General features: G+C 30.8%; 1 protein-coding gene across 1 annotated transcript; it reads right to left on the bottom strand.

The window, feature by feature from the left end:
• Positions 1-10,373: 10,373 nt before the first annotated feature.
• LOC107948850 (laccase-7) lies at positions 10,374-13,718 on the bottom strand. The gene is made up of 6 exons (XM_016883498.2): positions 13,559-13,718; positions 13,046-13,197; positions 12,405-12,649; positions 12,151-12,279; positions 11,084-12,046; positions 10,374-10,801 (listed from the first exon to the last, which is right to left on the bottom strand). The coding sequence occupies exons 1-6, from the start codon at positions 13,682-13,684 to the stop codon at positions 10,671-10,673; spliced, it is 1,746 nt and encodes a 581-aa protein (XP_016738987.1). The 5' UTR covers positions 13,685-13,718; the 3' UTR covers positions 10,374-10,670.
• Positions 13,719-18,535: the final 4,817 nt, after the last annotated feature.

Genomic DNA, 18,535 nt, shown 5'->3' with positions numbered 1-18,535 from the left:
TTCGATTTTCGATAATTATCGGCATACCTTCTCTTGTAATGTGATTTCGACTTGGTTAGGGGTTTGATTCTTACAGTTTTCTAGTGTAGGTGGAGGTGGTAGAGAAAGAAATTCGATTTGACAGTCAAACTGTGTTGTTACCTATGCTAGTCGACGGTAAGTTGCTTATGTTGTTTCTGGTTTTTGTAGTGACTCACAAATTGGTTGTTTGGTGACTAATGGATTTTTGTTTCTTAGGTTTCAAAGGGTTCGTAGTTGCTATAGTGTCTTAAACGAACTAGGTGTGTACTCGAAACACAGAAAAATGAGTTTCGGCAAAAGTTGAAATTAGCCACTGTTGACGCCACACGGACGTGTGGTTGGCTGTGTGGATGGCCGTGTGCATAACACAGTCATGTGGTCGATGAAGGCATGGTCATGTGCAGCACAAGGTCGTGTGGTGGCTCGAGTGTGGCCGTGTGGGCTAAATGGGCATAGCCAAGTTAGGGGTGTGGGCCACATGGGCGTGTGGATTTTGGGCTAGGCCGTGTGGGCCACACGAGCAAAAGCCAATCTGAGAATGTGGGCCATATGGGCTTGTGGCCTACACGGGCTAGCAACACGGGCATATGGGCCCATAATTATGAAATATTCCTTAGGGTCGCGCGAGTCGTTCCGTTCGACTGTGGACCTACCGTAGGGTCGGTAAGGGCTAATTAAACCCCTATCTGTATGCTATGAAATTCTGTTAGACTGATCTGATTGGGATACTAATGTATGCTTGATTATACTGGTATATGTGTATCTGTTATTTGTATAAATCATATTGAGATGTTTAGTCTGATAAATCTGTATTTGATGTCTGCATCTGTGTTGGGGTGGATTTTATATATATATGTGGAGGAAGTGTTTTGTATGACGATCATCGCCTATATTTTGGCAGTTTGGCTGCATTATATCTGATACGTGTCGTAACGACACAATGTGGTGTGTAGGGATGGGTGGGTGTTTTTAACCCCACATGGTGTGATGGGATGGTTGGAGTTGGTGTGTAGAGGATGGGAGTAGAACTTTGCATATCTGAATCTGTTATCTGATTTGTACATCTGTTACTATAACTGTATCTAGGATGGGCATGAGCCCGATTCTGTATCTGATTGTCTGAAATGTTTCTATATGTTTGCTTGTCTAATTCTACTGGGTTACACACTGAGTTTACGTAAACTCGCATATGTTTGTCTGTTCTATTAGGTAACGCATAGACTTAGGCGGATCAGTGCGGCGGAGACACAGCGGTGACCACTATATCGTAAAATAGTTAAACTTAGTTCTTTTGGTTTATTTTAAATCTTAGACTTATTTGAGAGTTGTAATTTTTAGAGACTCTCTAGACTGTTTGGCTTTTTTTATCTGTTTATATTTTTTTTGGATTGTTTGTCAATATTGCTTTGGTAAAATTATTTTATTAAAACGATGGTTTTTATGCAAACAATGGTTTTCCTAGAAAAATGACTGCATTTTCAAACTATAACGATTAAGGCTTCCGCTGTAATAAGTTTTGGTAAAGGAACTGACTAATTTGTGGTTTTAGTAAATTTCAAATATTGATGTTTTACCAAGTCAACACGGTTTACAAAACCCATTCCTTGTGACATCACTCGATTCGGCCATTACGTCTATGGGGTGTTACAAAAATATTTATTTTTTATATAATAAAAATTGAAATTAATTATATATTAAATAAAAAATTAGAATTTGATTTGATTTCGAGTAACTAAAATTTTCAAACTTGCATCCTATAAACCATCTAAACACTTTGGTTTGGGTCGGTTTTTTGGTTGTTCAATTTTTCTTGCTTAACCTGCTTCCAAGCTTTTCCTATACAAATACTCTCTCCTCAATTGTGTGTTCTTTCTCAAATCAATTATGTACTTCAATTTAAGATATTAAAAACAACGAGTACTGACAAAGACTTCTGCAAGTTTAGGGTTTTTTAGAAGAGCTTTTATCAGAAGACCACGATAAAGGATCGCGGATAAAAGCCCTATTCTACTTCGAGGTTAAAAGTGTGGTGAGAAAAAGTTATTTCAAATATAAAAGTTGAGGTTTAAATGTTTTAAGTATTATTGATTTTTATGTTTGAAGTTCAAATTATTAAAATATTTTTATTTATATTAATTATTTAAAATAAATGTATAAAAATCATAAAATTATTAAAATTTTATAGACCAATCCCAATATTAGCATAAACCATTAGTACATTTATAAGGAATTTTTTTTGTTTTTTTATAAGTTTTTTATATTTTATAATAAATTATATATTTTTAATAATTTTATAATTTTTTATAAAGCTTAAATAATTTTCTATATATTCTTTTTTTATAATATTTATTGAATTTTATTTTTTATCTTTTTTTTCACCATGTGTCACAACCGCATTGTGACATGTGGCGACATTAATTGAAAAAAGCAAAGAAACAGAGGTCGTTAAATTTAACGATCAAAAGATATTTTTGATGTATTTTGATAATTTAAATATCCAATTAATGTAAAAAAAAAACTTAGTTTTTTTAAAAATCATTTGAGGGTGTTTTACACCTCTAAACTTTTAAATTTTTGTATGTATATTTTTACATATTTACTTCGTAAATGTGAGATGTGGAATTTTTTATGATAAGCGTAAGATAGTCTAATATAATTAAAATCCTTCTATAAATTAATCCTATACATTAAGGTTTCATTTTAGGATTGTTGTGGACATTATCTAGATACACTTTCATCAAAATTGGACTCTCAATATATTTATCTTACCTTTAGTAGAAGTATTATTTTTGATGTATGTTTTACTATATGAGTGAGTAATAAATTAATCCAATTGGTAAAATATAGTCATTCCACTAATTTATTTTTAGCAAATAGAAATAATTTTTTTTGCTTAATTATTTTGGAGGTGTCTTATTTTTGTCAATAGTTTTTACTGATATTTCTAGTTTCAAGTAGGAGTGAGTGTTCGATCAAATTGAGCAAAAAATTTCAAGTTAATCGAGTTGATGAATCTTACTTTATCATCTTAGCTCGATTTGAATTTTCTTCGAATTGAATCGAGTGAAATGAAATGTGTGTCGAATCGAGTAAAATTATTCAAATTAAATTAAAAAATTAAACATGTCGAATTAAATCTTGTTACAATATAACTAATTCTATATTACAACACATAAACTTTTTAATTCTATATATATATTTGAAAATTTTTTCAAAGCAAAATAAGAAAAAAATACATTAGTAAGATAAACTTTAATATTTAATTAACTTATTTAGGTCCTAAAATTATTATTTTAGAAGATTTTTAAAATTTTGAATTTCTTTATATATTCTTTAGAATTTTTTTAAATTTTCATAATTTTTTTAAAAAATATAAATTTTAAAATTTTTATAAATATTTTGAATTTAAAATTTATTTTGAATTTTTTGTAATTTTTATTGAAAGAGACCAATTTGCTTATTATCAAAACTGACAGGGACTAAAGGGATATTTACACCAATCTGTTATTCGAATTATTCGAACTATTGGAGTTATTCGAATTATAAAATACAATTCGACTTGGACTCGAAACTTGAATTAGTTATTCAAGTTAACATGAAAAGATCAAATAACTTGATTCAATTAACTCAAAATTCATTTTTTTTTATTTTTAATCAAATTTGCACTAACTATTCTTTAATTTTTGTATAATTATTATAATACATATGTAATAAGCATTTTCCTCATGTTATTACACAAATAACTAAACGAAGTATTAGTGTAATGGATTAAAAATTTTCTTGATTCTTCCTTCGACTTTTGTCCTTTTGCCTCATCTTCATGCATAGGAGAGGGTAAAATTCGATTAAAATCGCTTCAATCAATTAAACCGATCAATTTGATTAAAATATATTTTTTTAGTTAAGTCAAAAATTAGTTATTTTTTATTTGGAAGTTCAGTTATTGGTTATCAAAATTCATAATCTAATCAGCACATTTAATATATAAAATTTTTATTTACTTTAAATATATTTATATAATAAATATATATAATTTACTCAGTCCATTAGGTTCTTTTTTTCATTTCGTACAAACTTTCACTAATTAATTGTCTCATCCTTATGCCTTCTTTAGTTCCTCTTTCATCGTCTGCCAATACTTCAACAGTTCATCGTCACCTTCACCTAAGGTGTGCAAAAGAATTTCTAAATAAAAAAAACTATAGTGAATTCAATTGAATAAAACTATTGTTTTGATTTATTCCATTTTTCAGCTTAATCTAATTTCATTTTCAGTTTAATTAATTTATTCGATCGATTTTCGATTTTGATATTTTAAATCGAACAATTAATTAAGACCATAAGTCCATAACTCATTTACATACACAAACCTAAATTTAAACATTGAACTCAAATACTAATTAAAATTTAATACTGTTAATAGCTCAAACCCATTAAAATTTAAAACCCCATTAAAATTTAAAACCTCATCCACATTGATATTTAAAACACAAATTAATAATTTAATTTTTTATGATATTTATTTTATTTTTATAATTTAATATATAAAGAAATCCCAAATTGATATATACCCACTAAGAACAATAGAAGATATGGAAATTGTATTTTGGCCACAAAATGAATATTTTTTGAGTTTATTAAAAAATTGTTTGATTTAATTTTTAATATTTTATTATTAATTTGAAATAAATTCAAATTCAAATTAAAAGTAATATGTTATATGATATACTAAATTCAAGAAAGAAGAAAAGTGAAAAAAAATTAAAAGAAAAATTATAAGTAAGTTAATTAGAATCTTTTTTCCAATTCAAAAAAATAATCTAAAAACCGAAAAACCGAATGGAACCGAAGTTTTTTGTTTGATTTATTTGGTTTTGCTCCCTAGGTCGATTACTTTTATTTGATTTTTGGTTTAAAAAATTGAACCAAACAAATGCACACCTCTAACTACAACGCCACTAATACCTCATAGGTATTGAAATGTATTCCATAGTAGACAACAAATTTGTATTTAGATTAAAAGTCAGTTAGGTCAGTTAACCGATTGAAGTTAAGTCGATTCGGTTAGGTTGGTTAAAATAATTTAAGTTGGTCAATTCAATTATTATAAATTATTGTTGGATAAATTAATTAAATACAAATACCAACCAAAATAATATCTTATACAATTGATTTATTTTTCTTTTTAAAAAGTTACAAGCATAGTACAATTAAAGTACAAATATAAAAGATGTTTGAATAACCACAAGTATCAAATTTTTACAATACAAACAAATTATTCGGTAATCATAAAGTAGAGTCAAACTATTACAACACAAATAAATTAAGAATTGGTAAAATACAGGTTAAAACCAATGAATTGAACTAAAACTTATACATAATAATCACACAATGAAATTTGAAAACCTACACATATAATTACTTATGATGTCTCAAATTTTGGTACTCAAAACCCAAAAATTTTATTTTCATCAAATGTGTTAAGACCTCATTCACTACTTCTGTGAATGTGTGACCTTGAATTTGTGAATATGTGAGAGTGAAGAGCAATTTTATGTTTTTTGGGGACTAGATATGACTGATGTTTGGTGGTAAAAGTACTATAGAGGCCTTTATATTAAGAGTCAGATTGTATTTTGTCTCCTCTGCTCAAAAAAGAGCAAATTAGTCTTTATATGTTAAATTAAAAGAAAAACTAATCATTTTTGTTAAAAAATATTCTTTTGTAGTGTTAAAAATTGGAATAGGTGGTAAAATAACAAGATAGTGATGCTTAATGTGACACGTATACTTTATGTTGAAAAAATAAGATCAATTTTTAACAATAAAAATAAATAAAATTTTTAATACACCATTTGATTGCTCAGACGGACACAACAATGTTAAAAGATTCTAGAAATGTTTATAATTGACACTTTGGTTGTTGCGATGCGTCAATTTGGTTCGAATAATAAATTCCACACGGCAGCCAACCCTTTTAAAATTCACGTTTTTGGGTTTTTTTTTTTATAAATATTTATATTGTTCTTCAATGATTAAATCAATGAAAGCTTAACCAAGAATTGACTATCTTCAATGTTGTGCATATGATAATAAATGCGTATTTAATTGGTATATAAAAAAGTTATTAGGAATATGATAATCATGAATATTATTTTATTTGAAACTATGAGTTGACTATTTTTCGTTTGTGGTTATTGCAATCAACTTATGACCAAGGGTTATTCTAGATAAATCTCTAATTCTTTATTATATCTTTTTCTTCTAACTTCAAAAGGACTAATGGTGAAATCCATAAACAATGGAAAAAAAAAACAAAGCACATTACATACAAAATTAAAGTTGATGAAATTTTTTTATAAAAAAAAACCTCAAAAATTTAATTAGGTTTTTATATAAAATTTTCAAATATAAAAATACATCAATTAAATTCTTCAATCAACTTTAATGTTGACCTGCAATTAATAATCAATCATTAAAGTTAATAATTAAAGAGTCTTTTTCAGTAGCGAATTCAGAAAATTTTTTTGGAGTGAACTTAAATTATTTATTTTTATGATAGCAAAAATGTAATTTCTCTTTTTTTTTTAAATAGTCTATATATTTATAATTTTTAAAGGATTAAATAAAGTTTTTATCATTTTTTTGAGGGCCAAAGTGTAATTTTACCATTAGTAATTTAAAATTTTATAAATTATAAAGGGCCTAAATAAAAAATTTTCCATTTTAAAGGAGGTTGGGACCTTGCCAGTTCTCTAGATCCATACCTGGTCTTTTTGATGTATTTTAATAGTTCAAGTACCCAATTAATAGAAAAAGAAATAAAAAAAAAGTAAGGCTTAATTATTTTTTTTAAAAAAAAATAAAGAGTTTGTAACATCCCAAAACCCAACTCAAAAGTTTTGACTGGATATACTAAATTTAATGACTAAATTCCTAAATTCCTTCCGGAGATCATTTTCTTAAGCAATTTATTGAAAACAGAAGAAAGTTTTGGTTACATTTCACAAATGTTAAATCCCATTTATCACTTCAAAACAGATGGCAACCGAGTTGCTTTTTATGTATTAATTTCGTAATCAAAACAAAATAGTACTATGAGAAAAACTGAAACTTTAAACCGAAATTGCAACGGCAAATTTGATTGTTCACTTTTAGTAGGAAATCCCTTAAATTATTATCTTAAAAATTGCTTATAAAATGCAAAATAACATTTCGATGAAATAAAATCCCATACATGGCTTCAAAATTTAAATCCAAAGTCTCAAAAGTCATAACCCTTACCACAATTTATATAATCCCCTGAAAATACTTTATTAAACTTATGAAAAACTTATTAAAAACAAACTAAAACGAATCATTTCAAGACTACCAGTTTGCCAAGTACAGTTCCTAATCACGTGGCCTACTTGAAAACGAGAAATTAGAGAAATGAGCCAGTGTGAGTCTAAAAGAATGTGAACGAACAATGTAGAAATAAACAGTCAAACATACATGCAACAGCTTAATCTAAATCATATTCAAGAATCACTTCAAAGTGAAGCATCACAAAACATAAGCATTTAACTCGTATTAACCAATAGAATTTTATAATAGCAAGCAAACAATCATACAATCATTTTCAAATCATATCGAAACAGAACATCACATTGTTCTATCATAATCAAGTCAGAGTACAAAATGCAAATCATGCTCAATGTTAACCTATCCAACCACTACACACTACCTCTGTAAATCCCCCACACACCAGTAAGGGTATACTAAGCCCTTTCCAACCTCTACACGCCACTATCGGGTTATGGTGGACCCGTCCAACCAATTCACCCCACAAAGAGGTTATTTGCCCCGTTATTGTTATGCATTCACGCTCCTAAAGACTTTATAATGCAGTTAAACTACTAAATCAAACTTCTTTCTCTTCAGAACAAATTCTCACATACAAATGCAAATGCGCCAAACTCACAGAGCAGATACATATATCAAATAAAATATTCTCAGATTTGATTATGAAATAACAGAATCTATAGAATGCAAATTTTCTGATCAACATATATAGGCATTTCCATATATCAGAATATTATACACAATGTCATATAACCAACTTAGGAACAAAACCAAACCAAATATGAGAATTACACATATATACAAAATTATTCTAACAAAAACATGCCTTATGAAGACTTACCACAACCAGTATTCGAGTCCTAAACAATCCTATAAAGACTCACTCCAAGCCGTGTGACTTGTAAGTTAACCAAGTTTCTAAAGCGGCACACGACTGTGTGGACCGCCTGTGTGGCTACTCATGTGGTTCGTAAACCACCCCAAATTTTGCCAAAAATAGTAAAATTCACTTCAATTCGATCCTTAATTACATTAGTTTCAGAAGCACCCCTAAAAGACGATTCCCATGCACTAACGAGCAATTGACTCGCCTAATTCTACTAACTTGAAACTCAAATTTTCACACACATTCTAAACCTATAAGAAATTTCAATCCAATCCAAACAAAAGATTCAAAGGAACGATTTAACAATCACAAACCTCACTTACCCGCTAAAGCTTGACAACAAAAGTGTAAAAGAATGAATGAACTCCAAAGAAGTGGCAATTAATGACAATAACGTGGGACGATTCAATTAACAAACAAATTTTTAAAATTTAACGATGAACAGAGAAAGAAAGAAATTAAGAAACATTGATGGGCTGAAAAAGAAAGCATTGCTCAAAGAATACAATCCCAACAGAAGGATCAAAATCTGAATTTTGAGAAGAGGAAAAACCCAAATCGTGAAGAAGGGAGATGCGAGGAAAAAGTGGGAAACGTGGAAAAAACTTTAAAATTTCTTTAGAAATTATGATTATTCTTTTTATAACAAACAATAACCTCCACAAGCGGACTTGAACTTGAGACCTAAGATATAAAAAAACATAACCACTGAACCACTAAACTCATTGTTAACTTTAAAATGCAAGAAAAAAAAATTCTAAATAAAACTACTGACTTACTTGCGAACCTTAATTCTTCCAACCTCAATTTCAGGACATTACAGAGTTTGAGTGCTTTTTCTATATATTTTGACAGTTCAAGTACCCGATTGAGTGAAAAAAAAAGCTTAATTACTATTTTCTGGAAAAGTTTGAAGATTTTCTACACCCTTAAGCCTTAATTTTTCAACCTATCAAACAAATAGGTAATTTTAAATTTTATGAAATTGTCACTTGATTTTTTAAATTATTTTTTATTAGTAAAAGACAATTATTCAATCATTTATTTTTTATACTCAAAGTATTTTACATAAATATAGATATATATCAAAATTTTAATAAAAAACATTAAAATTAATCATTATTATTTGATATAAAAATATATTAAAAATTGAAGCCTTCCGAATTTGTGGCGAAAACATATTAGTCTAAAATTAAAAATCAGTTGTTGACTTCTTAAATTCAAATATTAATTTCCTAATCTTTACTTTTTCCATAAAAACAAACAATAATCCGATTAATTAATTTAAGTTATTAAGTTATAAAATTACGGTAATTTAAAAAAAATTAAAAATATAGTTATAAATAATATATTATAATTATTAAAAAATATTATATGATTGATAATCAAAATATATAAAAAAAATACATAATGAAACTTTTTGAATTAAAATACGTATAGAACTCACATATAGCTTAATATGTTTGAAATTTATGACCGCAATTTCACTATTTTGGGGTTTAGGGTAAATGATGACATAAAAATTCTAATATTAGATGAAAATTATTAAATTTAGTTATTATTTACAGAAATTCTATGTAGGATTTATGTTAACCCATTTTAATAGAGGGTGATTAAAATCATAAAATTAACGATAGTGTTATATTTGAAAACTTCATTTTTTGTGATTACAATGAAAATTTATTAAAGTGGGAGGATGGATTGTGTAATTTATTGTTTTAATGATTAAATTATTTAAAATTGTTAGAACTTAATTAAAGTAGTGGTAAAAACTCTTTTTAAATATTTAAATGATATGGGATTAAATATCGTATCAGTACTCTTCCGTTTCTCTTTTTTTTTTAATATAATTAATATATCATTTAAATCTATTTTATAGTCCATAAAAATTAATTTTTTCATAAACTTATAATTACTCCTCTTAATAATATTATCTTTAAAATTAAAATCCATAATTTTATTTTATTAATATAATACAACTTATCACGGAATATTTTGTATGGTAAAAAAAACCATTGAAAGTTTAAGGTGTGCGGGAGGGATAGAAGTGCATGTAATTGGTATACAAAGAATATTAGCAAATATAAAAGTGGGACAAACAACACCAAAAGGGTAGAAAATGCTATGCGAAGAAATAAATTTATTATAAATAAGGTACACAAAATCTCTAACACATACATTATGGAGTTTTGAGTTTGAACAAAATCGTAGAGGTGAATTTCATTTATCATCTATTATTACACATCGGCAACTTTGAAAAAATTTAGAAGAGAAAAAGAAAACTAATATTACACGACAACTATTGCCTTGAGAATAGTGTCAGTGAAGTCCTTTCCGGAGGAATAATAAAAGAAAACGAAGAATATTTCATCCTGAAAATGAACGTTAACTACTGCGATAATGAATGAACAAATAATGTCTAGCATTGTGGAAGATCCACTGGCGGCGGAGGCAAGGTTGTTTCCGGAGTTGGTCCGTTCTCAACCACGAAGGCAGTGGCCAGGCCTATTGGCAAGTGCGCGTCGAAGTGGCAATGCATAAACCAAACACCTGTTCATTTCAGATGAATTGAAACAACAATATGTTAAGCTTTCATGGGTTTACAGAAGAAGATAAACCAAATCCGTTGGATCTTAGTTAAACTGTCATTTTTACTTCCATCCTTGACCTTAACATAAGCCAGCAATTAAAGATAATCCAGATTTTCCAGAACCGAATTAAGTCAAAGATTGATTTCGAGCTGGACTTTTTATTTCAAATCCGAATCTTTGACAATTTCGGGGAATTTCTTTCCTTTTAAAGCAAGTAAATGATCGATGTTAGAAAACTAACCTGGATTATTAGCTACGAATCTGATGACAGCCCATCCTCCAACAGGTACGCCAATAGTGTGGCGGATTTGGGGGTTGAATAGATTGTACTTCAGTGTATCAGTGGCAGGGTTAAAGTTTCCAAACCCTTGCGCCAATACATGGAAATCAAAGCCGTGGAGGTGCATGGGATGGTTCTCCGCTCCAATAATAGCTGTGTTCTGCATCACCATCTCCACAGTGGAGTTGAACTTAAGCTTGGTGATCCTGGTTCCTTTTGGAGCAAATAACAGAGGTAGGTCGCCGTTAATGCTAGGGTTGGTGTAGTCAAATTGAACTGGAGGCTTGACAGGGAAATCAGTGGTGTACACTCCTCCGACATTGAAGAAAAAGGCTTGCAACAAAGACAAGCTACTAGGTGGCACGAAGGATACATTGTTCATGCTGGCCGAGAGCTTTGCCCCAACAGGTGGACCCTGGCAAGTTGTGTTTGATGGGCAGACATCGAGCGCCATCCCAACGGTGACGAACATTTTATGATCCACTTTAAGTGGGACAGGCTCCCAGTGAGGCCCACCGACCAAAGCAGTAAGGCTGGTAGAAAACTTATGAGCCGTGGGGGTGTCATTGAACGCCGGTAATACTGGCATTAGCGGCGTTCTCGAAGTCCAAGACGGTGCACCCACATAAACGATGACACCCCTCGTTGTAGTACTATCAAATTCTAAACCAGCCGCACTTGCATAAGCTCTAGCGGCCATGTAATACGACCCAATCGGCTGATCCGCGGTTAGCAAAACGTCAATCGTCTGGCCAGAGGCGACAACCAAGACATCAGTGACATATGGGTTGGTGTAACGAGCGTCAACGGCCACAACGATCATCTTATGATTGGCTATCTTGTAAAAGAGATTGTTATCGACTGCAGCGTTGGTAATACGTAGGAGATAGGTCTTCCCTTGCTTCACCTTAAGCTTGTACATTTCTGAACCATATAATTAAATTAAGTTAAATGGAATATTAATTGCTACAGTACAACATATCAAACACGCGTATAAGCAAGGAGATCATGAATCTGTAATTACTTACGGTTTTGAGAGCATTGATAGAGATCACCGGGCCATCCATTTATTGTATAAGCATCAGAAATGTTAGGACCAGTGCCATGGGCTAGAGCCTGGTTTGCCATATCAACGACATTACCATTCCACCACTCACCTGCAAAGGCATTCCTATTTGTTAGCTAAAACCTAGGCTTAGAACCATGGAACATTTATATATCTTTTCTCATGATAATTAATGAATTCAATGTAAGATCTCGGGTTCCCGGTGGCTATATATACCTAACAGGATGGGAACTTCCCTATAGGGCCTGGGGAATGGGTAAGAGTTGCCAGCTCTGGGGCGGATGATGATTGCACCATAGAGGGTGGCACGGAGCGTGGAGGTATGAGAGTGCCACCAAAAGGTTCCTTCTTGTCTAATGATTTTGAATTTGTAGGTGTATTTATTTCCGGGGCGAATTGGACACTGAGTGATCATGTCAGGTCCATCTGCCCAGGCACTCAGCATCTGATGAATTCCATGCCTGATCAAGCAGCATAACCGTTAGAAAATAATTAAATCATATAAATGCATATCAAAAGAAAATCATGTAATAAATTTAGTTGGAGTTTAGTTAATTAGTATTAAATCAGTAGTAGTTGAAAAAATGGTTCACATGAATTTTTTCTTTTTTGTTTTTTAAATGGACCACATGGGTATAAGATACACGATTGCATAATTGCATCCCATATGGTATTTTAATAAGGAGAATAATTTTTTCTAATTAATAAAACCAGAACGGAAGCCGACCTGATGAAGTATGACAATCGACGTTTTCGTCACAAAAAGACCACATTTTGAGGAATAAGTTAATAATAATTTCACAAATACTAACGGTGAAAATTGAGTAAATTCAATTGTATTCCACGAAGGTTTTTACCAGTGAATAGTCAAGTTGTAAGGTGATTTATTAAAGACATGAATAATCAGTGTGTCACCCTCTCGGGCACGGATACTTGGGCCAGGGAGTCTGCCATTTGCTGCCGTAATCACATGACGGTTGCATAGCCTATTAACAGTCAAATTTTGCACCTGCCAGCAAATTCAAATTATAAGCTTAGGGACATGGTAAACATATATGATATTATGATATTAACCTTCAAAAATGGGAAAAGAAGGGTTAAAATAGAGTCTGCTATAAGCTCAAACTGTAATGGTTAAAAGAAAATATCAGTAAAGGAATGTGAAGGGTGTGTTTAAAAAGCCATGGCCTTTGTGATGGTATAAAGTCAACGAGCATAGAACACAGGTAAGATATAAAATGATGGCAACTGGGAGAAGTGTGAAAATAAAACCACCCCTTCTGGTTTCATGGATTTGTTTGAGTTGAAACTCTAAACCTTGTACCAGCATGGGATTCTAAAGGAAAATGATTAAAAGTAGAATCCATTACATTGAATGAGTGCTCCACTATTGCAGCTGAAACTGTTGTAGCAGCTACCATAAGAAGCAAAGAGGAAGCAAACAAGAACACAAGGCGCCCCATTTCGATTGAAATAATAACAGAGGGAGAGGTCATGGAAATGCTTTGCTAGGAGTGAGATGCAAAGGTTGAAGAAAGGGCTTCAATTTATATTAGAAGTGCACGAGGTTTCCTCTTGGAACTTTCTTCATATTTCGGGGATAGTTTATTAACTTGCGGAAATCGTTTTTTATTTGAAATAAAGATGTGAACTCAACCCTACGATATCGAGAATTAAATATTAAGGGGGAGGTCTTAGCTTGGGTATACCAATTGCTTAACAACCTAGCCAAAACGAGTGCGAAAATATTTTCTTTATGAACTGGGAAGCCAATGTGTCAGTCCAACCTTCGTTATCAAGGTGGTCAAGTTTGGCCATCAAAAGAAGTTTTTTACTTCAAACATATTAATAATATATATATTAAACAATGAAAGATTCATGGTTGTTGAAGCCCATCCTTTTGAAATTAATTATCAGAATAGTGTTTCATACTAGGATCAGAATTGACCCTAGCTTCCTTTCATAACCATGGGGTAATCTGAATTTAGTTGCAGTGCAATACTGAGGTAATTAAAGGGAAATCAAATCGAAGAGCTGCTGGCACATGCAATGCGTCAACACCTAACCTCCGGGTTTATTACTCATTCTCAGCCTTTGGCTAGTGTCTCGCTATTGCTATCGTGCAGGCTCTAAATACCCTGAAACTAAAATTAGTTTAAATATTTTTTTTATATATTTTCATGTGTTACAAATATTAAAAATGAGTTTCCAAATTTTTTAGATTTATTTTGAGTTAATTTTACAACTTTTTAAAAGTGTTTCAAAATTATTTTCAAGCACTTTTAAAGTTAAGTATGTATGTTATTGCCTTAAGTATATATTGATACTCCCTTCAAACAATCTCCACAATACTTTCTAGAGGGATAACATATTGAAACTTGATCTAAGATATCGATATCACAGGTAAGGTATTATACATTGGTAAGTCATTAGCCATAACACATTTTAAAAGCGCAAATATCAATACCTAATCTTGAGGTATCGATATCAAAGTGTTTCTAGCGATTATTTTTCTTTAATAGTATCAATATCAATTTTAGTATTATCGTAGGTTGCAGAGAGACTTTAATGCATGCAATTAATGCTTCAAACAGTTAAAAACTTCCTCCAACTACTTCAAATTGCTAGAATCCATTAAGAGGATATAAATCAAGTCTCATTACACTCAAAAAAAACAAAAACCAAGTTCAAACAATCAAAAATTAAATATTCATTGATCACATTATTTATTCTCATTTTATTCAAATTCTATTTGTAAACACTTGTTGGGTTGAGTTCATTTTTTTCTTTCAAAGTATTTATTAATATTTGTGAGTGCTTAATTAAACATTGGAAACCAATACCTTTGAGATGCCTTCCATTGTTTGCTCTTTATTTTCTTTATTTGTGAGATTACTTGAGGTTTTTTACTAGAAAAATTGAAAAGAGCTAAGAGGTGTTATCTTACCAATTTAAAAGATAGAGAGTTGTAAAAGATTGTACCTTGTTTTTGAAAGGTATCAACTCTAAGTTAGTGAATTGAGAAACTCTTAGAAAAAGAAGGTTAAGGGTAGATAATTGATGGGCGTCGAAACCACAAAAAATAATTCTTACAAAATAAATCTAAATAGTAGTAAAGAGTGGTAGTAGGGTCGAGTCTTTAGGGACTGATATTATAATCAACTCTCGCGTTTAACTTGTGATCAAAATTTCTATCGTGTCAATAGTCGTGGAAATAGTCATGCCCATGTCTCCAAACGGACCTACTAAAAAAAATAAATCAAGGGAGTTTTGAAATATTTAGAAATTAAATAATTGAAACAACATAAATAAAAAATTAAATAATTTGGAAATAAAATTAAATTGGGAAATAAATTTGGATTTTGTAAACAGTGATAATAAGCCTTAGCCCTAAACTCGATGGATTCTGAATTTTGAATCGATCCTCGAAAATTAATTTTCTCCTCCAAACAATAAGTTGGTTATATCAATTAAGAACGTCCTAACCACCAATTCTTCCTCTCATAGCTGGTCCTGGTATGACCTGCAAACCAACCCTTACCGATTATCTAACCGAGATACACGCATTCTCAATTCAAGATTCCGACAGCCTTGTGCTCTTAAGAACCCAACTCGGTTTAACGGCCTCAACTGCGTAGGTCGTTTAAACCCGATCACTTCTCTCTTGATTTGTTCTCGGAGATCCGAATACAACAGGGCCAACTCGTTTCCCCAACTGCCTGCAAACACAACTCCAACCCAATGTGTTTTTGATTTGAAATCGAGTTAACTTTAAGGGATGAGTTGTCAATATTGATACTTAGGAAAAATGTGAATACCGATTGGAAGGATTTTTAGTAAAGATACGTATCTCACGATTCCCGTCCAAGAAGATTACCGCTCTAAAGCTAAGTTGGTATTTAGTGAAGCATGAAATTATTCATGCTTTGATTGGCTATGGAGTAGATTTGAATGAAAATTGTGGAAATTGGGAAAGGAAGGGACTTGGAAAGCAATTAAACAAATTTTACAAAGCGTGCTGACGTGGCCTGAGGGTTTCTGGCTTCCTGAAAATTTTCAAGTGTTTTGGGCTTGTCGAGCTTTGTAATTTTTGGGCCTCTTTTGTTTTTGGGCTTGTAAAAACAAATGGACTTGGACTATTTAATTTTTTTTATTTTATTTTGGTTTTATTTATTGATTTAGTGGGCCGGGCAAATTGGGCCTACTACAGCAGTCTTGTTAATTGGTGTGTATCTTAGCGGGTTTAGGTAACTATTCAACTTGATCACTAAAGTTAAGAAAACACTCTTGTTGTTTAACTCTTCCCTAGATTATTTTTCAACGAATTGAACAATTAATCTTGCTGCAGTCTTAAGCTTATCTCTAACCTATGTCGATTAATAACCCATTAACTTTCGATCTACTTCACCACTACTTAAGCGGTTGGTTCATAACGGGCATCAAAACAACAAAAAATTAAAGAACAATAAAACATAATAAGAATAATAATTTAAAAGAGATCAAGAGAAAAGAAAATCTTATTGAATAATTGCATCTCCTATATTAATCCAAGCATCGCTCCGATGTATGTTAGCACGACAATTACAATTACTTTGAAAGAAAATTAAGAGAAAAACTAAAAAAAAAAAGACAGAGAAAAAATTGAATAAATATAAAAACTGATGTTGCTCTCTATTAGCACACTTAATTGAGACATAAAGATGGTTATTTATAACCTTGTTTTGGCCTAATTAGGGCTTCACTCAACTTGGGCGCAAAGAAACGAAATCGGGCATGAAAAGACAGACAAAACAACAAAAGACCCATGTGTGGTAGAATAACATGTTGTGGCGTGCATGATGCTTTAACACTCCCAAGCATTTTCTTTAATTTTTGACACTTATTTTGCTTCTACTCGTATTTGAATTTGCTTTTTATGTCAAATTGGACCTAAATAAAGTTAAAATACTCACTAAAGTATCTACTAAAAATTAACTAAAATCAAGTAAAAAATAATATAAAACATAAATATGATGCAATGCATGAAATCTATTTTATTTATGCAATTAAATGTAATATTTTACTTAAGAACTTACAAAAATCTAAATGAAAGGAGTACAAGTATAACTATATGATGAGAACCCATCACATGATCACTAGAGAGAAAGAAAGAATAGTTAGGCCTAAGCCTTATTTATCTTCAACTTCCTTCCCAAGTGAAGATCTTGTAGACATTCATAAAGCCAAGCAACATTTAATCCAATTGTAAAGGCCAGTACCATAACAGTTAAAGTTAACTCACTTTAGCTATAACACATAAATGGAAGTTGAGACAGATAAATGTTAATAACACGTTTCTCAATGGTGATCTTGCTGTAGAAGTGTTCATGGTACAACCATCTAGATTTGAGCAAGTAGATGCAAATAGAGAGGCTTGTGTGTGTAAATTAGATAAAGCATTATGGACCTTAAATCAAGTTCTAGAAATTAGTTTATCAAACTCAAAAATTGTCTAGTTTTCAATAGAGGTGTTCGTGAGTTGGATCGAGTCAAGTTTGAGCTGGATCTAGGCATGATATTAACACGCTTTATGCTTATTCAAGCCCAATTTGACCCGAAATATAGGCTTAAAATTATGCCAAAGACCATCCATATTTGTAAATAGTTAACCCAAGCCCAATTTAGGTCAACCCATATTATTTTTTTAAAAATAAAAATATTTTTATATTATTTTTAATTTAATACTTAATAATTTTATATATTTTTTATTTATTAAAATTTTATATATAGTCTTCAAAAAAAATTATATAATCATCTTAACATTTTTTAATATTTACATTATAGTAGTATTGTATATTACTATAAATTTAATTTTTATATGTTATAAATTACATAAATAATATACAAAATAAAATAATATAAAATAATACAAACTTAAAAAAATTGGGTCGAGCTTAGGCATTAAATGTTCAAACTCAAGCCAGACCCATATTTTAAACGGTCTTAATATTTTATTCAAACTCTCTCAAATTTCAAACAAACCTTTGAGTTTAAGCGAATAAACCCGACCCATATGTCTAACTCTGCAATAGATCTAGCAAGATAATCATTCATGTTCTTCTTCATTGTATGCGTGGATGGTATATTATACTGACAATAGGTGATGCAAGTAGTATTAAGCAGGTGTTGAATAGCTAGCTCAATCAGAAGTTTCCATTGAAAGATTTGGGAAACTTGAATTACTTTCTTAGTCTTGAGATACAATGCACTAAAGATAAAAATCCGATGGATACATCACCAACTCTCTCAGCTTTAGATGAGGAATCGATGGACGATGCTACAAGTTATCGCAAGGTAGTAAGCAGGGG

Source organism: Gossypium hirsutum, chromosome A04 (assembly GCF_007990345.1).
Source record: "Gossypium hirsutum isolate 1008001.06 chromosome A04, Gossypium_hirsutum_v2.1, whole genome shotgun sequence".
NCBI lineage: Eukaryota > Viridiplantae > Streptophyta > Magnoliopsida > Malvales > Malvaceae > Gossypium > Gossypium hirsutum.
The sequence above is the reverse complement of the archived record's forward strand: the minus strand, read 5'-3'. Positions and strand labels throughout refer to the sequence as shown.